Source organism: Cebus imitator, unplaced genomic scaffold, assembly GCF_001604975.1.
Source record: "Cebus imitator isolate Cc_AM_T3 unplaced genomic scaffold, Cebus_imitator-1.0 Scaffold42, whole genome shotgun sequence".
Lineage (NCBI taxonomy): Eukaryota > Metazoa > Chordata > Mammalia > Primates > Cebidae > Cebus > Cebus imitator.
In genome coordinates, this window is record NW_016107357.1 from 3,986,309 (window position 1) to 4,009,296 (window position 22,988).

At 45.9% G+C, this 22,988-nt stretch overlaps 1 protein-coding gene across 1 annotated transcript in view; it reads left to right on the forward strand.

Annotated features, from left to right (window-relative positions):
- The window catches only part of MTARC2 (mitochondrial amidoxime reducing component 2), a 50,883-nt gene that overhangs the window by 13,002 nt on the left and 14,893 nt on the right, over positions 1 to 22,988 (forward strand). The window contains exons 2-6 of the mRNA XM_017526353.2: positions 5,555 to 5,737; positions 7,449 to 7,762; positions 13,749 to 13,922; positions 20,635 to 20,797; positions 21,794 to 21,934. Of these exons, the coding sequence (XP_017381842.2) occupies positions 5,555 to 5,737; positions 7,449 to 7,762; positions 13,749 to 13,922; positions 20,635 to 20,797; positions 21,794 to 21,934 (975 nt within the window). The remainder of the gene's footprint in view (positions 1 to 5,554; positions 5,738 to 7,448; positions 7,763 to 13,748; positions 13,923 to 20,634; positions 20,798 to 21,793; positions 21,935 to 22,988) is intronic.

The window sequence follows — 22,988 nt, forward strand, 5'->3', positions numbered from 1 at the left end:
GGCAGCGTTTTACAGGCTGCAAAGTGTTTTTCAAATAGCAGGGAAAATAGAAAAGTGTGGCATTGCTTCTGCCACAATTTTCCAGGACTTCTGAGGTTTCAAGTATAGTATTCCACCTATTTCAAAATACTCTTAGTCCCGACTCTTCACTGAGTTGGGTCACAGGGAGTTGTTTAGGACTTACTCACCAGAAAGGAAAGGAGGGTTTCCTTTCACTTCCCGTTAGAACAACGCCAAACACTTCCTCCCCACCCTTCCCTTCCAAACCCTGGTCACAGCGCCCCCTCGTGTAAATCCGGAGCAACTGCCCGGGAAATCCCCCATCTACCCCTGGCCAAAGTCAAAGGCTGAGGGAGGGGGTCCGGTTGAATTCTGGGTGGGCGGGAACTGGGGATCCTATTGGGCGGTGATGCCTACAAGGGACAGGCTCCAGTCAGGTCCCCTTGCTTCTCCTTATGCTGAATATAGACCTCATATTGTCAGATATTTTGGTTTTAAAAGACAAGCTAGAAACTTCTCTTTTAAAACAACTGTGTAAGCCAAATAAAACAAGCCATGGGCCAGGCTGTGGGGGGCGGCAAACCGTCAGGAAGCTTTGATTTCTTGTGGAAAAGATGAAACATTGATGATAGTTAATCCCAACACATTGACAAGGAACGGTCCTGGTAACAGAAGATATCTTAGATGATATATAAAAATCACAACTGTGAACATATTTGACAAGGAGAAAAAAAAGAGCAAACATACTTAACATACTTGCTTCTGAGTTTTCCCATCTATATTTGGTGGCTATATACTGATTTTCTTAACATCCTCTGTTAACCAGAATAAAACCAGGATGTTTCAGTAAAAGTTATGGGAAAAAATCAAAATAGAAAAGGAAATTCCCATTGATTTTTTCTCCACTATTTGGAAATGAAATCAATTTTCCTAAAGGTACGTATTTGCCAACTTTCAGAATACCGATGTCTGTGAAGGGTTTCTGGAGCGTTCTAGGGTAGAAATTCATACTTCTTCAGACAACAGGCAAAGCCTGTGCAATTTGGCCTCATCCTGACTGTCAGCCTTACCTCCTGTCATTCCCTTTGCTGCTCCGATCATCATCCCAAACTATTTTCCTTGAAGAACATTTAGGTTTTTTTTCAGAAAATTGTATTTCTCGTTGATTAGTTGCTTTTACTCTGTTTTCCATTTTTGAAGCTCCTATGCATTCTTCAAATCCCAGTTTACATGTTACCTCCCAGGAACCTTCAAGCAGAGTAATCTCTCCAGCCCCCAGCCTGCACTTTCAAAGCTCTAGGCCTGTATCTTTAGGAAAACAATTATTATTTGGCTTATAATTATTTGATTACACACCTTTTGACATTGGGAATCTGCCCAAAGCTGTATTGTTCACTGATGGGCCATAAAACTTAAAAAATATCTAGTATATTGTAAGCTGATAAGGAATATTTCCTGTCTATTCTGCTCACCCAGAGCCTAGTACACCAGCAGACTCATTGTATCATATTTTAAAATAATTTTATTTTTAAATTTTTTGAATAAGTAATACTTTTCAGGGTTCAAAATACAGAAGACAGAAGTATACAAGTGAAAAATTTCCATTCCTCCCACGTTTCCAGCCACCCAGTATCTCTTCTTATTGGTACACAATGTTACTCACTTATGTGGAATGAAGGCCACGTTCTTCTGCACGCAGTATAATTTTTTCTACCATCTGTGCTTGTTTACCTTCCTAGGACTCTCCTCTCTCGTGGCCTTTGCTCCTTACTTTCCAGCCAGGATTGAAGTAGCTGTTTCCTGATGTGTGACCTTAGCAATTTACTGGCTTCTGGAGATCAGACACTCTATCTTCCTCTATCATTATTAAAGACTACATACTAACATCTAGCATATAGCAGGGCATGAATGATAGTTACTCACCCAGTCTTGGAACCAAAGACCACAGAAGCCCACTTGGTGGTGTACTTCACAGTGGCCGAGCTGGTACCTAAGCTGCAAGACAAAATCCTGTTTACTCTTCCCTCTGCTTGAAGGAGTCTCTCCTTGCAGCCACCACTGCTGGGAATGTGCTGGGCCACACCTGAAGCCAGCATGTTTCAGAGTCGCACCCAAGTTGAGACTTGGTTCCTAGTGCTTTATTTAGTTCACTTGATGAGGACATGTTTTCCTGGATGGTCTTGATGCTTGTGGATGTTTGCCAGTGTCTGGGCATTGAAGAGTTAGGTATCTATTGTAGTCTTCATAGTCTGGGCTTGTTTGTACCCATCCTAGGAAAGCTTTCCAGGTTTTCAAAGGGACTTGGGTATTGTAATCCAGGGTTACAACCTAGTATATGCTGTGTAGTATATTCACAACATATACGACCTGGATACCACTGCTGATTATTCAGAGCTCTAGGGCTCTTTAGTCAGTAGGTGATGAATCCTGCCAGGACTGAGTCCCTCCCTTCAAGGCAACAGGTTCTCTTCTGGCCCAGAGTATGTTTGTTTGGAAATGTCATCTAGGACCTAAGGCCTGGAGTGGGGGCTTCACAACCTCTGCCTGGTATCCTATCCTCCTGTGACTTGAGCTGGTAACCACGTTGTAAGACGAAGTCCTCTTTACTCTCCTTTTCCACTCCGCAAGTAAGAAGTCTCTTTCACAGCTGTGAGCTGTGCTGCCCAGGGTGAGGAGAAGGGTGGATCAAGAACTCCCTTAGGTGTCTCACTAGGTTGCATGCCTCCCAGGTCCACTGGCTCTGAGCCCAGCACAGCAGCAGGACTTGCTTAGAAGCTGCAGTCCCTGTGGCTTACATTGCCTTTCAACTTTGTTTAGGACCCCAGAGTCCTTTAGCCTGTGGAGGCAAGGCTTGCTCAAACTGAAGTTTTGACTGCTGAATGGGTGATTCCCCTCTGGCTAGTGCTGGTCTGAGTGCTCCCTCTGTGGGTGTCAGCTGAGTTCTGCCCTGAATTGCTTTCTGCTGTGATAGGGAAGCACTGGGTGCCAATGCGAAGTTCCACAATGGCCGTGCTCTCCCTCCCCCAAGAGCACAGATTCTCTCTTGGCACCAATCTCTTGGCCAGGAGATTGGGGAGGGGTGGTGTTGGCAATTTGAGACTCTCTTTCCTACCCTCTTCTGTGTCTTTTTCAGTGATATGAAGTTAAAACCAGGTACTTTGCTTACCTGATTTTTAGTTCTTATAAAGGTGCTTTGTAATATAGATAGTTGTTAAATTGGTGTTCCCACATGGAGGATGATCAGCGGAGGCTTCCAATCAGCCACCTTGCTCTGTCCCCACCACTTGGTTTACGTATTCAAGGGAAAGCAGGTGAGAGCTCTGATGCCATCTTCCTTTCAAAGCTCAACGTGTTGACTATCAAACTTAAGTTTGTAAACTGGTGCTTTGAGCCCTGGTCATGTGGCTGGCTTTTCATAGTCAGTAAGGCACTTTGACTTCCTAGCTACGGTTCTTCTACTATATGTATGCTTAATAGCCATTCCAACTCCTGAGTTTAAGTGGCTCTTCTGCCTCAGCATCCAGAGTAACTAGTACAAGTATGAACCACCATGCCTGAATCGTTCTTTTTTTTTCTTTGTCTTAAATTTTTTTGTAGAAACAGGGTCTCATTATGTTGCCTAGGCTGGTCTTGAACTCCAGGGCTCAAGTGATCCTTCTGCCTCAGTCTCCCAAAGCACTAGGATTACAGGTGTGTGCCACCGGGCCTGGCCTAAGGGGACCTTTGATTAATGCTTGGCTTGCATCGAACTGGGATGTAAGTGAGAAATAAACTTTTATTTTGTTAGGTCATTGAGATGTTGAGGTTTTTACAACATTTTAGCCTAGCCTGAGTCATAAGATCTGCTTTGGGAGTTGAAGGTTGACTATCCTCACAGCCTGATGATCTGCTGTGCTCATCTCCCCAGGAAAGACAGGCTGCTGCACGGCCCAGATGATTACCTCCACGGCTGCTGGTACTCACCTTCCTGAAGAAGGCCTGGCTGGGCAAGGCTGTATTTGGGTTTTAGGCTTCTTTTTTCCTCTGCTTCCTTGGCTGATATTTTAATTGATAGAGTTGTCTTATTCACTAGACAGAGAGATTCTTCCTAACCCGAGGTTGCCAAAATATGACAAACTTGCGGAAAAAGTTACGACTCTGGAAGGCATGATAAAAGGGTAATTTTCTTAATTTACAAAAGGATCTTATAAGTCAACAAGAAAAATATAGGTAAGTTGATTCAAATCAAAGAGGAAAAAAGAAATACAAACAGCGGATTAGACTAATGAATCCTCAACCTCTGATATGGTTTGGATTTGTGTCCTTACTCAATCTTATGTTCAATTGTCATCCTCAGTGTTGGAGTTGGGGCCCGGTAGGAGGTGATTGGATCATGGGGGCATTTCTCATGGTTTAATACCATTCCCCTTGGTGCTGCCATCATGAGAGCGAGTTCTGGCTGTTTAAAAGCATGTGGAACCTCCCCCGTCTCTCTGGGTCCTGCTTCTCCCTTTGCTCCAGCTTTGCTTTCCACCATGAGTAAAAGCTCCCTGAGGTCTCCCAGAAGCAGAATCCACCATTCTTCCTGCACAGCCTGCAGATCCATGAGCCAATTATACCTTTTCTCTTTACAAATAACTTAGTTTCGGGTATTTCATTATAGCAGTGCAAGGACGGACTAATACAACCTCTCATTACCATTCTACAAATGAAGACGCTGGGCTGAAAATATACCCATTACTGATAAGGGATTTCCCTGCTCTCCTAAAGGCACCCTCAACCTCAGCATTGGTGAAGCTGCAAACAGGGTAGCCTATGATAAGTAATGGCTGGTGAAAACAGCAAAGACTTGGCAGCACTCACCATGGCAAAGGTCCTTATTTGATTTCTATCCCCATCATTTTGCACATGAGGACTTGGAAACATGGAAAGTTCAAGTTATCCATCTATTTAGGTAACTATTTCCTCTTTGATGTCCCACAAATACCTCCCACTCACTGTACACAACAGGCTCATCAGTTGTTTCCCCAGACTGTCTTCTTCTACTGAATTCTTAATCTCTGAGAATGGTACTCCCACCCCACCCCAGACTTTGATGCCACAGAGCTGGGAGGCCCCGTGGGCTCCTCCTCTCCCTCTGGTTCAGTGTTCTGTCATCACTACCTCTTGTTAATTCTGTCCCCTGACCATCTCCCCTAACCACATCTCTCCTAACACCCATCCTTGCTGTTCTCCAAGGAGCCAGAGTGGCCCTCCTAGCACCCAAATCTAATCATGCCACACTGCTGTTCAGAATTCTGAGGTATCTTCACATTCAGTAGAGATAATATGCGTGTTGATCTGACCTCTGCCCACCTGTCCTGCCTCAGCTCCCACCACCTGCTGCATGACAGGTACATCCTAAAATAGCTGGATTGCTGGTGGTTGCCCAAACCTGCCATACTCTCTCGTTCCTTCCATTTTTTTAGGCTATTGCACATGCTACTCCATTTGCCCAGAATCCTCTCCTCTACCCATCTCCAAACCCATCCTTATGCTCAAGTTTCAGCGCTAAAGCTCCCTCTTCTGAAAACAGCACTATCCTGAGACTCAGCTGCTCTTTGCCTCACTTCCTCTGCATCTTGACCTTGCTTCTCCTCCGGCATTATCTTCTAGACTTGCAGGGGAGGTGTCAGTCTTCTGGGGAGTCGGTGAACTGGATGGAATGGCAGCTTCTTCTAAACGTTTAATTCCCAGTGCCAATCTAGCACAAAGCCTGGTGAATGATTAACAACTATGTGGTGAAGAAAACAGACGATTAATCAATAAGACATTTGCCCTGTCTGGGAGCTCACCTACAGTCAGGCAATGATGGCTTTACAAGCCCCTCACTGTGACAGCAGGCTTGTGGGCAGGAAGGTCTCTGACCCTCCTCTGGAGTCGGGAGAAGCAAAGAGGGTCAGTTCCAAGTGTACGCACATCACATTCACCACACAATGCTTAAAAAACAAATCCCTTAGTCTCAGCTGCCAAGCATGATGTAAATGTATGGGGACTGAGGGACTAATTCTGCTGGCCTGAAGTTTTTTTCTGGGTGGGGAGAGATTCAGGTCCTGTTTTGTCTTTCACTTTTCACAAGGAATAGCCAACGGGCGCCTGGCTCCTCTGGTTCTCCATCCCTCCCAGAGTCTCTTCCCACACCCTGGAGTGGGCCTCTTCCCCAGTGGGTGGCCAGGCCAGATTTGGGAGGTGGCCCATTGGTTGGCCTCCTTAAACTTTCCTAGGACTGTGCCACAGTTTATGTGACAAACTTCTGAAAAAACAGAACAACAACAAAATCTTGAAAGACTGCAGACCTTAATTTGTCTAAGAAAATCCACTGTTAACCCAATAGCTTGTTTGAATGGAGCTGTTAAATGTCAACAAAGCGGAACATTAGTTAAGGCGTGAAAACAGATTTTACGAAGTAACTACTTATAGTAGGAGAAAAAGCTGATCATTCTCATTTGTGCAGAGGAGACTGGGCGTTTTAAAGGATGAAGGAGAGAGTAGGGCGGGGAAGCCAGCGGGGGCTCAAGTGAAAAATCACGAAGGGGTGGTCAGTATCGATGAGCGGGCAGCTGTGCCTGCAGCTAGCGGTTATGAAGCTGGGATTCTATCCTCCCACAGAGACTGGGGGACAGAGAGGCCTGTCCTCCCCATGATTGCATTTCAAAGCAATGGCTTTCAGGTCCTTGAGAAAGACGCTTCTGAGCTGTAGGCGATACATACACATCTCACAGCAGCAGAGAAACGATTCACAGTTGTAAGCCCTTTTAAGAAAATACCCTGAAAAAGGGAGGTCAGGCGCCTTACCAGCGGGTGTTGGCTAGAATAAACGGGAAATTCTCATGGCTGCCTTGAGCTTTCTCAGGAAGACATTTTACTGGGGTCGAGGTTAAGGGGCAGCGGAGGGTGGGGGACCTTGAGTCATGCTCCTATAAGTTACACTAGAGTTCCTCGTGTCTGAGTGCAGAGGCTTAGACTGAGTCTTTATGTGCAGAAAGTCTTGCAGTTCTCACAGCGGCCTCCCAGAAAAAGTGGTCCCCAAATGTTTGTGAGTTCTCCATTCTGCACCCCACCTTCACGTTCTGGGGTGCTCTGGTCGAGCGACGAAGCTCGCAGTATTAGCAGAGAAGGGGACGGCGGAATGCGGGCGCGGAAGGTCGCGTGGCACGCCTTGCAGGGCGGGGACAAGGAGGAGTAAAGCGGCACTGATCACCCCAGAGGCCGCCCCCTTCGCTCGCAGGCTTTGGGGTCCCCGGCCGCTCTCTGCCTGTCTCCCCCGTTACCGCCAGGCTTTGTCGCCGCCTTAAGGCATGCCCGCTCTCCGCGGACCCGCCCTGCCTGTAGGCGGCGCCAGGGCGAGACAGCCTGAGGCTGGGCCGACGCTGACTCCTCCCGCCCGCGGGGATCCTTAAACGCCTCCTCGGCCTCCCGGGCTCCGGTAGCGCCGGGTGTGTGCGCAGGTCCGCGGCTGCCCTCGCTCTGCCACGGGCGCCTCCGCCTCCTCCATGCCGGCCAGCCTCGGCTTCCTCGCGCAGCGCCGACCCGGGTGGCTCGGGGTCGCCGCGCTGGCGCTGGCCGCCGTGGTGCTGGGGGCTGTCGTCTGGCGTCGCGCAGGGCCCAGGCGGCGCCGGCGGCTGCAGCAGGTGGGCACCGTGGCGAAGCTGTGGATCTACCCGGTGAAATCCTGCAAGGGGGTGGCGGTGAGCGAGGCGGAGTGCACGGCCCTGGGGCTGCGCAGCGGGAACCTGCGGGACAGGTACGGAGCGCGGGCGCGGGGCGGCGCGGAGCCTGCCCGGGATGAGGAGGGGAGGGAGGTGGGGCCCGACCTGTCCGGGAAGGAGCACAGGGGTTTGCCACCTGGGTTTCTGGGCTGACTGTTGGACCGTTGGTTGTTTGGCTGGGAAGGTCAAGCTCGTCAGATTTATTTGTTGGAAAAGTATGTAGGGGCGATTCCTTGCCCTTCCCTAGGTGAGAGATTTCTCCTCTGTAACAGGAGGGCGTCTGACCTGTGTCTTCAAGGCTCCGTAGCTCTGAAGTTTGTGATTCTATCCTAGTTTACAAAAGAAAAATAAATGCTATTGGCACTAGAAAGCAGCAAGAAAGACGCCAAGTGTGGTTCAAGGACATCGGCTCAGGCCTTGCTGGGCCTTGCTCCTCACATTTCTCCAATCCTGGGGGTGCCGGGGAAGCCTGATACACTTTGACAAAGGATGAGCAAGTGGCATGGGGACTCTGGGGCAGGGGTGTGATACTTGCCATTAAGGGAATAGTGTCCCCTCTTCTCCCACAGGAAAAGTTGTTCACAGCCTGGAACTTTGGGACTTTTGGGTTTGACGCATAAACATTTCATACTTAAGATTATGATACTTTTTTTTTTTTTTTGAGACAGAGTTACACTTTGTGGCCCAGGATGGAGTGCAGTGGCATGATCTCCACTCACTGCAACCTCTGCCTCCCAGGTTCAAGCAATTCTCCTGCCTTGGCCCTAGCTGGGACTAGAGGTGCATGCCACCACACCCGGCTAATTTTTGCATTTTTAGTAGAAACGGGGTTTCACCATGTTGACCAGGCTGCTCTTGAACTCCTGACCTCAGGTGATCCACCTGTCTCGGCCTCCCAAAGTGCTGAGATTACAGGCATGAGCCACCACGCCTGGCCAAGATGCCTTCTTATCTGGCCAAGATGATGGTTTAGCTGTGGCCCTGTGTCCTAGGGGAGGGAGGTTTGCAAGTTTATCATACAAGGAGTCCTCTAGCAGAGAGCCACCTGCATCCTTGTGTTCACTCCAGGACTCGAGAATGCACTGTTTTCTGAAGACTACTGCTGTCTTAAAGAAATGTGGGCTATCAGCCAGGCGAGGTGGCTCATGCCTGTAATCACAGCACTTTGGGAGGCTGAGGCGGGCAGATCACCTGTGGTGGGAGTTCAAGACCAGCCTGACCAACATGGGAGAACCCCGTCTCTACTAAAAATACAAAATTAGCCGGGTGTGGTGGTGCATGCCTGTAATCCCAGCTACTCGGGAGGCTGAGGCAGCAGAATTGCTTGAACCCTGGAGGCGGAGGTTGCAGTGAGCCGAGATTGCACCATTGTACTCCAGCCTGGGCAACAAGAGCCAAACTCCATCTCAAAAAAAAAAAAAAGAAAAGAAAAAGAAATGTGGGATTCCATAGTATTGGAAAACTTCAGTGAGTCTTAGGGAAGTGTTGTACACACAGACTGTATGAGTCATGGTAGGATTTTCAATCTCCCACCCCAGATTTTTAATCCTGGAAGCTTCTGAGATTCCCATCCAGGACTACTGAAGCAGAATCACCAAGAGTGGGACCACCTTGCATAGAGTGTTTAATTTCCCCCTGGTGATTTTGATGCTATAATTAGAGGGTTTTATTTGAGACCATGAAGAAGAAGAGGTGTTTAGAGCTTATTCAAATCTGAAGCATAAGAAAAACCTTCCTATTGCTGGAAAGACTATAGGTTCTGTGGAGCTGGACACCTTCCAAAAAACTGGGAGAACCAAATTCTCACGATACATGTCCAAGGAAAATTAGTGTTTCCGACTAGGTTGCATTACTTCCCTCCTCACTTGAAGGATTGGTTACACGGACAGATTTTCAGGTCGAATCTGCACGTCTGATCTCCTGAAGAACGGTTTCTTTCCCACTTCTCTTGTCACTGCTTTGCCATGACTATTACAACCGTGAAAGAAAATATGTGTCCTTTGCTTTTTGCTCTCATTGACATCCTAAAATAAATACAACTCTGTTACCCTTTCCATGTTTTAAACAATAAATGCCTAGGATGGAGTGGGGTGATGTGAAGCCTGGGGTGGAGGGAAAGGCCATGAAATTAATGTTAATTCAGTGTTAAAATGCAGCAGACGCTGAGCCCTGTTGCATAGATTAGCATATTTAAGTCTCATAACAATCTTGTGGGCTAGATATTATTATCACCATTTTGCAAATAAGGAAACAGTATCAGAAAGAATGAGTATCTCATCCAAGGCCAGAAAACCAATGTATACTGTGGAGATTTGAACTTAGATCTGTGTGAGCACAGCATTTATGCTGTTTGTATGAAACTGGTGCATGATATAAAAGTATAAGGATTGCACTGAGGATCAGGAGACTGGGCAAACTTTTACAAAGTTTTCTCATTTGCAAAAGAATGAAGTTGAACTTGATGGTCTCTAAAACCCCATTTTAACTAATTTTTATTTGTCAAAGGATAGCTAACAATTGGAAAGCAGGCTTGCTGGAGAGAACCCTGTTTAATGGCGGCCGTTCTCTCAACCTGACAATATAATAACACTACCACAAATGCTCCTGGAGTTCAGGGAAAGGTCTTATTTAATGAATTCCATTCTGAACCTGTGTCTTTGGAACTAACTGTTCAAAGAAGCTGGGATTTTCCTCTGGAAGTATTGTGGGTCTCAAATTTCTAGAGGAATGTTGTTCAAAGCTCTTAGTATACTTGTGAACACTTGGCTGGAGCACACTAAGCATTGAGTGTTTGAAGTCCACCTAGCAGAATGCTGGCATTGGCTGCCTGGTGCAGTTCCTGGGAGGACGTGCTTGTCCTTGCTGACCTTGGGAATCTCGGCTCTCCTTAGCAGCCCTATGTGAGCTGATCAGTTATATCTGTCCAAACCCTTACTGAAGCCAGCCCTTTATTTCTTCTGCACAAATGATTAACTGTTAGAGAAAGGAATCCCTTAAGTTTATTATTATCCAGGGTGTTTTCCCTGCCCAGTTCCTGCTGTTTCCTCATTCCACTGTCAGTGATAGTGTTCTTGTTTTTCCTCACTTTCAGTCCTTCCTGCTCCCCAGGCCAGTTTGTAATTCAGAAATGAGATTTTTCTGTTGTTTTGGGCTCCACTTACCTGTGGCTGTTAGTCATTCAGAGCACTGTAGATGTTTTGGGGAATCCAGGCTCCAGGCTTTCAGACTGATCCCTCTACCACGTACTCATGTTTTAACTGTAAATTCAAGGTGCCAGCTTTTAGTGTTGTAGACGAGGTTGGGGTTCTACACTCCAGACTTATCTCTTCTTTTGGATCTGGCAGAATAAAACTAGTTATTTATTCACGGGACATCATTTTGTGCACGAGAGGTGAAAAATACTATTGCCCAGGTTGACAGGGAAATGAGATGGTCGGGGTATGTCACAAATGGCAACCTTTTAACCTGTGATTGCTGTCTTTCTCCCGTCCCCAAATTGGACTCCCTGCAAGTTGCCACTTGCTTTTGCAGTGACTGATGAGTGGGAAACCTCTAGTGACCACTTCCCTCGGTTAACCCCAGCAGTGTAACTCCTGTGTTGTTATACAGTAGGCTGGAGCCACGAGCCAGGCTGTGAGACTCGGTGAAGGGCAACATTAGTAAGGGATGAATGGGAGATGAAAAGATTCAGCCCAGGGAGGGGCTGTCAGAAGTGATGTGCAAACAGGTTTGCCACTCCTGTTTGGACATGGCTCTGGTTGTGTGCAGATCTCAAAGGGAGTCTTGTCTGGGGATGGGGGATGCTGGGAGTTAAGAGTGAAGGCTTTGGTGACATTAACCAAAGAACTCTGCACCAAGGGACAAGGCTAGAAATAGGGAATAGGGCCTAGCTCTATTAGGCATCTAAATCAGAGGATGCCTGCCTCTTTCATTTCATTTCATTCTCTGGGCAGACGTCCTCTGATTTATAGAATCCAGCTCCAGGATGAGAGAGCCAGAGAACTGTGGGCATCTTGGACCAGGCAGGATGGCTCACATCTGCAATCTCAGTATTTTGAAAGGCCAAGGAGGAAGGAGCAATTGAGCCAGGAGTTCCAGACCAGCTTGGGTAACACAGTGGGACTCCATCTCTACAAAAAAATTAAAAAATGAGCTGGGCTTGGTGGTATGTGCCTGTAGTCCCAGCTACTCAAGAGACTGAGGCAGGAGGATTGCTTGAACCTAGCAGTTCAAGGCTGCTATGAGCTAAGATCATGCCCCTGCACTCTAAAGCCTGGGTAATGGAGTGAGATGCTGTCTCTCTCGCTCTTGAAATTAATTAATTAAATATAAATTATCTAAATGAATGAATAACACACATATGCATATATACACTTAGAAAGGAAAAGATGGTCTCCTCAGAGGGGTGGGGACTTGCTGCTGCCCTGTGTCATCAGCTTTTTGGAAGGAGGTAGGCAAGATAGTTACTGAAATGCATTTACACTGCCACACCATCATAATGGGCTAACAGCCTTTGTCTTCTGGTGTGGTGTCAGGGAAGGGACAGTTTAGCCAGCACCTGGAAAGGACTCTACCGATAAGGAGGTTGCAGATACAAGACTGCCTGCCAGGGTCAGGACAGGGGAGAGATGGAGCTCCTTGTGCTCTGATATTGGATGTCCTCCTGAGGTCTCCTCAGGCTTTCCCTGCTGGCTTTGGCCACAGTTTGGAAAATCTCCCTGGAAGGAGCTGTGCTTTTTATCCTCCTCACATTTGGAAAGCCTCTGGCTTTTAGGTGTTTTTCACTCATCAGTGCCTGCAGTTCCTCACCCACTTGTCTGCAGATTCTATCTTCTTTCTAAAATAGTGACATTGGGCTGGGCACAGTGGCTCACGCCTGTAATCCCGGTACTTTGGGAGGCCGAGACGGGTAGATTACTTGAGGCCAGGAGTTCGAGACCAGCCCAGCTAATATAGCAAAACCCTAACACTACAAAATTAAAATATAAAAATTAACCTGTTGTGGTGGTACACGCCTATAATCCTAGCTACCAGGAGGCTGAGGCAAGAGAATCGCTTGAACCCAGGAGGTGGAGGTCGCAGTGAGCTGAGATTGTGCCACTGTACTCCAGCCTGGCTGACAGAGCAAGACTGTCTCAAAATAAAAGAAACAAAACAACTAAATAAAACTAAACTAAAAAGTGATATTGAAATTTATTTTCCCTAGGAGTGGAAGATTTTTTCTTTTGGCAACCCAGTCTTTTACGTGGCGCAGTCCCAACCTCTATGCTAGGCTGTAGGTGAAAGCCTAGCTAGCTGGGCCTGGCCAGCTTTCCCTCACTCTTCAGCTCATCCCGTAGAAATACAAAGTGAAAACCAAGTCCAGCACAGTGGTGAGCTCTCTAGGAGATAAGTGGGATTCTTATTTAACATGTGACGTCTGTGAGTCTTTGTTCTCCGTGTCAGAATGTGTGCATGAAGAGGAAATGCCATTCGGGAGGTTTCCTGATGTAGGGCCTGCACGCCACAGCAAGTTAAACAGAGCAGAGGCCGGCCTGGGTCCTCTTGGAGGCAGCAGCATTGCAAGACGTTTGTCTCAGGCCCCAGTTCACTTGGCCAACCTCATCTTGTTCTACAACAAAAGGACCTGAAAGCAATTTTACGGTTCCCAGAGCCACAGAGACATATTCACAGACCTACAGAAGCTTCTAACCAAAGCAGAGCCCGCAGACAAGTGGCAAGGTTGCCTTAGCAGTGAAGGAAAGTCTCTGAGCCAGGCTCACGTTCTGGTGTTTGCAACTAGAGATTTCCAAACATCGGCCAGACTCTCTCCCAGAACTGTTTCTGCCAAATAAGCTCATTTTGGGGTCACCAACTTTTAGACCCAAATCGTTTGGCTGGACTGGAATACTTATCTAGAAAGTAATTGTTGGGTCCCAAGTCAGGGCGGGTGGAGAGTTAGGAGGAAGTAGAAAGCTGGAGGGAAGCTCTGGGAGGATGGACGGGGATTCTCTGAGTGGGCCCTGGTTTGTTTCTCTGCAGGTTTTGGCTGGTGATTAAGGAAGATGGACACATGGTCACCGCCCGGCAGGAGCCTCGCCTCGTGCTGGTCTCCATCACTTGTGAGAACAACCGCCTGATCTTCAGGGCGCCGGACGTGGACCAGCTGGTTTTGCCTATCAGGCAGCCTTCCTCAAACAAACTCCACGACTGCAGGTGCTCTGCTAGGGGACATCCAGGGAACTGCAACAGGCTTGATTTCCCTTCAGGCTCCTCCCTGCATTCTGTCTTGCTGTAGTTTCTACAGTAGAGGATGGCATTGGTAAAGGAAATGTTTAAGAGAAGTGCAGTTTGGGTTGGGATCAGGCATGAGTGGGTGAGTCAGGGTGTTGTTTTAAAGGTACCCTGGATTTGTTTCATTCCGGTATGGTTAGACATGCAGACACAGAAATGACTGTCCTGCAAAAAGATGTTTATACCAGCAGATTCCCTAGAAACTGGAGGCACGCCCTGCCACACAAGGCCAGGTGGGGAAGCACCAGGGTGGGTCAGGAGGCAGAGGGAGCGGGGAAAATGCGGGCAAGGACCTTTATTGTGCTTTCCACAGGAAAGGAGAAGCAGGGCAGGGGTGGCAGGCTTAGGGATGGCTAGTTTGAATAATTTCAGTGGGTCTGGGCCACATGTTTTCTGGTACTTGGTCCTGGGGTTGACTAGGGCAGGGGACTAGTGGCCCGGCATGTGAGCACCCAATAAAGGAGGCGACTGGGAGTGTGGGCTCTGCATGGGCCGGTGTTCCTATTACGGGCACACTGGCAGGTCATCAGTCTATTATTTCTAGGAATCGGTCAGCTCTGGGAAAAGTAGTTTCCTCAGTGTCCACAAGGCTCCAAGACATCAAAGCATAAAAAATGCAGAAAATTGAAAGCATGATTACTACAAGTATAAAGGTGGTACAATGCGTTCATCTTTAGGGGTTTTCTCCTTTCATTCAAATCTTTATTCAGAATTGTCAGCCCTCCAACCAGGAGTTAGTGGAGATGTTAGCAGCTGAATCTCAGGGCTGGGTGAGAAGGATGCTGGAGCTTCCAGAGCTTTTCAGGTTGACTCTGCAGCCTCTGAAGTGCATGACTGAGATGAAAGCACATTCCTTGGGTGTATGGGATTTCCACTTCTGGCCAAAGACACACCTCAGGCCTTGGCTTCCTTTTGGCCTTTGGGACTGTGTTGTTGACTTCCATGGTTTGCCTGGGTCTTGTCCTTCCACATTAGGAGGACTTAGCTGCTTGTCGAGGGTTGATCTGGACCCCTTGTCAAGCTTTTGGGACCTTGGACAACACTAATTTCCACACACCTCAAAACCTGAGTGTTTGAAAAACGTGTGTGGAAGTTGGTGTTGTCCAAGGTCCAGGGCTCAGAGGAGAGCCTCAGAGTTACTCCCTAAACTCTCATCTCTTGGTTTTCCAAGCAAAGTGTCTAAGCTGAAATCCACCACTCATGGTTCCCAATTTTCAAAAGTCTGAAGCAATAATTGCTGAATTCAGTATTTCCAGTAATTATTTAGCAAGCCCATGTGGGGGGTTTCATTAATTCCACTTTATACATGAGGAAACCAGGCCTTAGATCACTGCCACGAAAATGCAGAGCTGGGATTTGAACCCACATGCCTCCTAAGGCTTTTGCTTTTAACATGTATGTGTAGGGAAAAGAAAAGCTTTTTCATAAATGACAGGTTTTGAGCCCATCAATTCATTGCAGAGGAAGAGTGTAGCCATCTCAGCTTGACTGGAAGGCATGTGAAGCCCATCGGTAAATACATAGCTGACAAGTGTCACATGAGTAATATGGATGTTGGCTTGTAGACTCACTGTGTCGCCAACAGCGAGCAAGTTTTTCCCCAAGGCTCTTTACTAGCTAAACAGGCAGAAATCTAGGGACACACTCACTTTCCTGGATGGAAAGAGGGAAAGCGAAAGCCCTTGTAGGGGAGTTGCCTAGGTCTGAAAAAGACACCAAGTGCAGCCTGTTCTTTTCTAATTTATTTATTTTTTGAGAGAGAGTTTTGCTCTTGTCACCCAGGCTGGAGTGCAATGGTACAATCTCAGCTCACTGCAACCTCCGCCTCCCAGGTTCAAACGATTCTCCTGCCCCAGCCTCCTGAGTAGCTGGGATTACAGGCATGCACCATCACGCCCAGCTAATTTTGTATTTTTAGTAGAGATGGGGTTTCACCACGTTGGCCAGGCCAATTTCGAACTCCTGACTTCAGGTGATCCACCTGCCTCTGCCTCCCAAACTGCTGGGATTACAGGTGTGAGCCACCACTCCCAGCCTGCATGCCATTCTGTTCCATGCATCAAGCGTAGATCTGGATGAGGTGGGAATAGAGAGCCCGGTCTCCTGGCAGTTTGGTGAAAATTACCGAGACCTGTGAATTTGGATTGACACAGAGGTGTAATCAGTGCACTGCCCTCTCCAGCAGGTTAGACATGCTGTACCTAGTTCAGCCTGTATTTGTAAGCTATGTTTAATGGATTGGTTGCCAAGGGAACTGCTAAAACTGAAGAAATAATATAAATTAGTGTGTTTAGTTAGTGCCAGCTGCTGCGACAAAACACCATAGTCTAGGTGGCTTAAACAGCACACATTTATTTCTCATAGTTTGGGAGGATGGGAAGTCCAAGATCAAGGTGCTGGTAGATTGGTGAGGTCCCTTTTCAGGGTTGTAAGTGGCCACTTCTCATATGTCTTCACATGACCTTTCCTGGTGCCTGCATGAAGAGAGAGAGCGTCTGTGTGGTTCTTCCTCTTCTCATAAGGGTGCCAATCCCAGCATGAGGGCCCCACCTCATCTAGACCTAATTACCTCTCAAAGACCCCACATTGGGGGTGAGGGTGTCAACACAGGAATTTTGGAGAGATACAAACATTTAACCCCTAAGAGATGGTGAGTGACAGAGTGATTACCATAGCCAGCCCATCAGAGCTCAAAATCAAATAACATAAACCAACAACCTCAAGTTAGAAAAAAGAAAAAGAAGTCCCTCAACAGCCATTTGAACAAGGCTGAAGTGTCATGAGTTTTATATTATTCTATACTTATTTTATTTTTAAACTTTCATTGTTAGTGTTTTGGATCAGCTTTCCCTGTTCACCATGTGTGGTGTTAATTTTTTTTTTAAATTATAGACTGGTATAGATTTTTTATTGTTGCAAGGTTTTATGAATCATTTTTTTTTTTGAAATGGAGTTTTGCTCTTGTTGCCCAGGCTGGAGTGCGATGGTGCCATCTCAGCTCACTGCAACCTCTGCTTCCTGGGTTCAAGCCATTTTCTTGCCTCAGCCTCCTGAGTAGCTGGGACTACAGGCATGTACCACCATACCCAGCTAATTTTTGTATTTTAGTAGAGATGGGGTTTTGCCATGTTGGCCAGGCTGATCTTGAACTCCTGACCTCAAGGGATCTGCCTGCCTCGGCCTCATGAAGTTCTGGGATTATAGGCATGAGCCACTGCACCTGGCCTGATTATTGTCTTAAAAGATGCAGCTAATGTTTTAAAGTAGGGGAAAATAAGAAATGACTTCAACCCTACATTGAATTTGTGGCTCAATTTAGAGAAAATTGATGTGAAAATATGTATGCGTGTGTGTCTGTGAGTGTGTGTATTAAATAAGGCACTTGGAAGAGAACCTGGTACACAGTAGGCACTTAACTAGATATTAGTTCTTAAATAGCTATTATCTTTATTGTATTAATCTACCCTATCTTTGAATATTATTTTCTCCACTTATTTGCATCTTATTTTATCTCTTTAATAAAGTTTTATAATTTTATCTATAATGAAATTTTACGTTTTGTTAGATTTAGTTCTAAACATTTACTCTTTTCTTCCACCATTACATGGCAACTCTTAAAATCACTTTTTTGGTTTGCTGTGTAAGATTGGAATTATTTATTCTTTAAGTATTGGTAGAACTTGCCAGTCTTTGTAAGAGTCTATTCAAGTGTTTATGCCCTCTTCCCTAATTTTTAGTGAGTTATTTTTGCTTTGTGAGTTAGTAGATTGCTTAATAATGAAGTTTTATTGGATGCACAGAGCGAGGGTTGGGTTTTTCTATGGCGTGTTGCTGATGAGACACTTTGTTTTAAAATGTGGAAGAGAGTGGATTCTGCAGAAAATTCTGCAAGAATTGGAGAAGACATAATGGCAGAGGGAGAGCTACCGTTTGCTGCAGGGATGGGAGACAGGCCTGGCGGAGGGATCCTTTCACTGGGGGGAAGAGGCCCTGGTCAATCAGTATTCCCTTGCCCTGCTGGGGGCTTTCTACTTTTCAGAGTACCACCCATAAGCTTCCTCGGGTGGAGAACGCTGTGGGTAGGACGTGTGCACTTATGTACAAGTGCTGCTCTGAGGGCATGAGGTAAGAGTTCCATCCAGGAGCAGATACTTAGGGAACTGCCGAACAGCGGGATGGGATCAGTTTTAGGGGAAAGGCAGAAGACCAGGAGAGGATCGTGAGATGTCCATAGAGCCAAGAGTTAATCAGAAGCAAAACAGTGGCTTCAAGAAGGAGGTTTAGAGAGAAAGAAAAGGCTCAATAACTGTGAAAGGAACAGCATTGAGATTTGACAGTAGACGGGAGAGGAGGTGAGAGGGTAGAGAGTCTCTACCCTCAGACCAGGATTATGAGCTGCAGGGTACACAGGGATTCATCTAAGTGGGAGCACTTCAGGTGTCCACACTGGATTCCTTCATGTGCATCACCTCAGGCGTCCTCACACTGGTGTGAGCCTTTCTATGGGGAGGGGCAACCCCTTCCCATGGTAGATGAGGGTAGGGGAATCAGTTTCCGATCCTCTGAATCATATCGATAATCGGCAAGTTCTCCTGTCCCACCATAAGCCTTTCCTCTTTGTACAAAGGAAAGGCTTTTGTCTGCCCACCCCACATCTTACTAGGGGCATTGCCCTTGGACAGACAAACATACAGGGTCCGAAACAATGAAAAATGCTAGTATGGATAAAGAGGGTGACATTAATGACGGGGAAATTTGCTGTTCAAGTCAGTGGTTCCAACTCATTGTCTTACATTAAATCGGAGGGGCCTCCAATCAAATTGTTGCTGATAAATAATTAAAAGTACTTTTCGATGACAAATCACTATGTAACAAATATTGCCTAGAAGTTCAAAGAATAAGTGAAATTACTAAAACTCAACTTCCATTTCTATCTATTTATTTCTGTAAAAAATTCCGTAGGGCTTATTTAAAAGAAAGGAATAAAATTGATACTGAACCTCGTCTTATTCTGGCAATATATAAGATTCATTCAGAGTTTTATGGATACTCTATAGGGTGCATTAAGCATTGAATTTCAAATAAAATCTCATTTTTTATGTTCAGTAATTATTAAGATATGTAACATAACTATTTTGTTATGGCCAATTGCATACAAATCATAACTGTAATAACTCAGTCCTGAAAACATTTCTTCACACTTGAAAGCTTAAGGAAAAAAACAAATTTAATTGGTTCAAAAGAAATACAGTAAGTGATCAATAGTCATAAAAGTGTATTAGGATGAAAGCTGGGTGTGGTAGCTCACGCCTGTAATCTTAGCACTTTGGGAGGCCAAGGTGGGCAGATCACCTTCAATTGGACGTTTGAGACCACCCTGACCAACAAGGAGAAGCCCTGTCTCTACTAAAAATACCAAATTAGCTGAATGTGGTGGTTTAGGCCTATAATCCCAGCTACTCAGGAGGCTGAGGCAGGAGAATCACTTGAACCTGGGAGGCGGAGGTTGCAGTGAGCCGAGATCGTGCCATTGCAATCCAGCCTGGGCAACAAGAGTGAAACTTCATCTCAGTATATATATGTATATATAATTTATATTATATATATTAACCATTTAAACAATTTTGTATTATCTTTTTATTTGTGAACATGTATATTATTTTACTTGTGAAATTTTAGCCTAATATATATTATAGATTTTATTTATATGTATTATACATTTATATTTTTAATATATTACATTTATTTTATATATATTTGTATATATTATTTATATATATTAGGATAAAATTACATAAGTAAAATAATATACATATGTGTTCACGAATAAAAAGAATAATACAAAAATATTTAAATGGATAATGGTGGATATCAAACCACATGGCGTTTAGATCCCATTACATACTTTTAAAAGCATAGTCATTTTATTTTAAATATCAGTGTTTAGAATTCAATGGAAATTATCTTTCAGAACAAATTAAGCTTATGATGAAAAAGTTTACCTGTCAACTTATAGTTCTGTAAAGCTTTTTAAAACTCCTCTAGTGGAATTTAAGCAAGAAAACCTTGAGGGCCGCTGTGTTATCTAAAGTTATCTGTTCCCACCAAAGAGCATAAGTAGGTACCATATTATTATCTCCAATTTAAAACTGGAGACAGGTCAGCGGAGTTAAATGATTTGCTTATGGTCACCAAACTAGAGAATGGCAGAGTTCCAATTTGACCCAGGTCTGTTGGATTCTAAGCTCAGGGTGCATCTGCCACAGGGCAGCCCCTCTCCTCTTGTGAAAGTGTCCTAAATCCTTGCCACTCAAAGCATGGTTCATGGTCCAGCAGCTTAGGCATCCAGAAGTTTGTTGGGAACACAGAATCTCAGACCCCAACCCAGACCTACTGAACCAGAGTCTGCGTTGAGACAAGATCCTGGAGGATTTGCACGTACATTAGGGTTTGGGTAGCCCTTCCCCAGCCACATTCTACTCCTATGTCCTGTGCTTCTGCCCAGCTTTGACCCAAGGACCACTTAGCCCTCTGGGATGGTCAGGTCCCAACAGTCCAGCTGTCCATCTTTGACACCATCCCTCAGTGTCTTGATATAAGTAAGTAACTTGGTGTTCTTTTGTGACCTTTCCAGAATATTTGGCCTTGACATTAAAGGCAGAGACTGTGGCAATGAGGCAGCTCAGTGGTTCACCAACTTCTTGAAAACAGAAGTGTACAGATTGGTTCAATATGAGACAAACATGAAGGGAAGAACATCAAAAAAACTTCTAGCTCCTATTAATTGGAATTACCAGGTGAGCTTACAGAGATTCACCTTCACTCCTACTGGTTACCCTTTTCTTTCTGGCTTCCTTCCTGGCCAGCAAAGAGCCTCTCTTGGGACGTCAGTTAAGAAAATATGATAATGGCCCTGGTGAGTGATAATTAGGGCACAGCCTGGCAGGCAGAGGTATTGGGGGATGGAGAAGAAAGTGGATATGAAAGATGCCTCAAGAGTGGGATCTCTAGGGCGTATGGAGGATTGAATATGGGAGAGATCGTGGAGTGGGGAGCCAGGGCTGACTGACAAGCAGATGGAGATTAAAGAGAAAACTGGTTGGAGAAACAAAGGTGAGAAGTTTGTTTGGGACTAAACCCAAGTTTCCTGGAATTACAGAAGCGGACTTTGTTCTGACCCTCCCCTCACAATCTACGAGGTGTGCTTATTTCAGGTGCTGGCAAGCTGCCTCCCCTAAGGAAAACTGCCCCCTGGGCCAAAGACCAAAGCCTCTGATTCTGCCATGAACTAAGGCTTAAAATACAAGGACCTCAGGGAGTTTCTCTCCATAGCCCCTAAATTACAAGCTCCTTGAGGGCAGGGTTTTTATCTGCTTTCTTTAATGTTTCCCTACCAGAAGAGTGCCTGGTAGGTGTTCAATAAATGCCTGTTGAGTGAATGGTGTTGTTGAGGAAATTATTGCTGCAGTATAGCTGATTGGCAGCAGGACCCCGCTGTTTGAGGATGATGTGGGGAAGGGGTCCCTGCTGGAGTGGGAGTGGGGACCCAGGAAGAGGAAGCCTGGTGGGTGATACTGGCCCAGAGCCGTCCCTGGCTGCAGCCCTGTCCCTGTGTATGGGTGGGAACTGCTCCAGCTCCTGGCCACTTGCAAGCCATGTCTCTCTCCTTCCCGAACACTGCTCCCCTCTTCTGCAGTGAAGTGGGTTGGCTTCTGGACATTACTTAGCTTTGCAGTTGGTCTAAGCCGTTTTGTGGAGTGGTGGGGACCTGACTTTCTCGTGTTCTTGGCAAGGTGGCTTACCCAGACTACAGTCCCCTCCTGGTCATGACGGATGCCTCGCTGGTAGATTTGAATACCAGGTTGGAGAAAAAAGTAAAAATGGAGAATTTCAGGCCAAATATCGTGGTGACGGGCTGTGATGCCTTTGAGGAGGTAAGAGACCCATGGCTTTTGTGCATTGTGCTCAGATGTGCTGCTCTCGGTGCTAAGGGAACTCTGCTCTAGCCAGCGCCAACTCAGATCCGCCAAGGTCAATAGCGGGGAGACTACTTCCTCAACTGCACCTTAACCTTGTGGAGTCCTTCACTCATTGCTGCTGACCTCAATTCACTGGCCTCAGGGGGGCGTTGCTCTCACCCTTTAATGCTTGAGCCCCAATGCAAACAGTTAAAACTCGAAATTGTAGAAAATGTGAGGTTGGAATGTACAATCATAGCTCAGAGATAACTGAGGGAAGTGAAGATAAAGAGAATCGCCATTTTCCACTTCTCCATCACTCAGCAGTGCTGTCAAAGATCTGAGACTTTTAGAAACCCCATGCTCCAGAGTGGAGGCCAAGAGCACACAGGTGCTGTGGCCTGTGTTCTCTCCCAGGGCATCCACATGCCCATTTGTGTGATTGACACCAGAAATTTCCCCCCTTTTCAAGGACATACCTTTGTGGTCTTAAGGGAAGACGACATTAGAACTCAGTAGAAACCCTGAACTCTGTACATGAAATACATATGGCTGTGTACTGCTTGGTAATAAGAAGCATTAGCCGTCATATTGAGCCTGAGGGGTGAGTTAAACTTTCTGAGCAGTGGGAGTAACAATGACGAATACCATTTATTGGGTGTTTACTGGATGCTAGGCATTGAGCTAAATAATCACTTCAGATAAATTACTTTATTTGATCTTTACAATAGCCCTGTGACATTTGTGTTATTGTCTCCTTTTTATAAGGAAAATGAAGCTCAGAGGTGTTGTACACTTTGCCTGGCAGAGAAGTGGTGGTGCTGGCATTAGAACACGGGACTTGTAACTCCAGCATCTGCAGAGCTGGGGTGACAGTTCCAATTTAGAGATCCAAAGTCGTTCACTGTGGGAGGAGAGGCTCTTAAACACTCTTTCAATTCTTTGCTTCCCTGAATGACTGCACTTCCTTTTGTGTGAGTAAAATATGCCCTAATTTTTTTTTTTTTTTTTTTTTTTTTTTTTTTTTTTT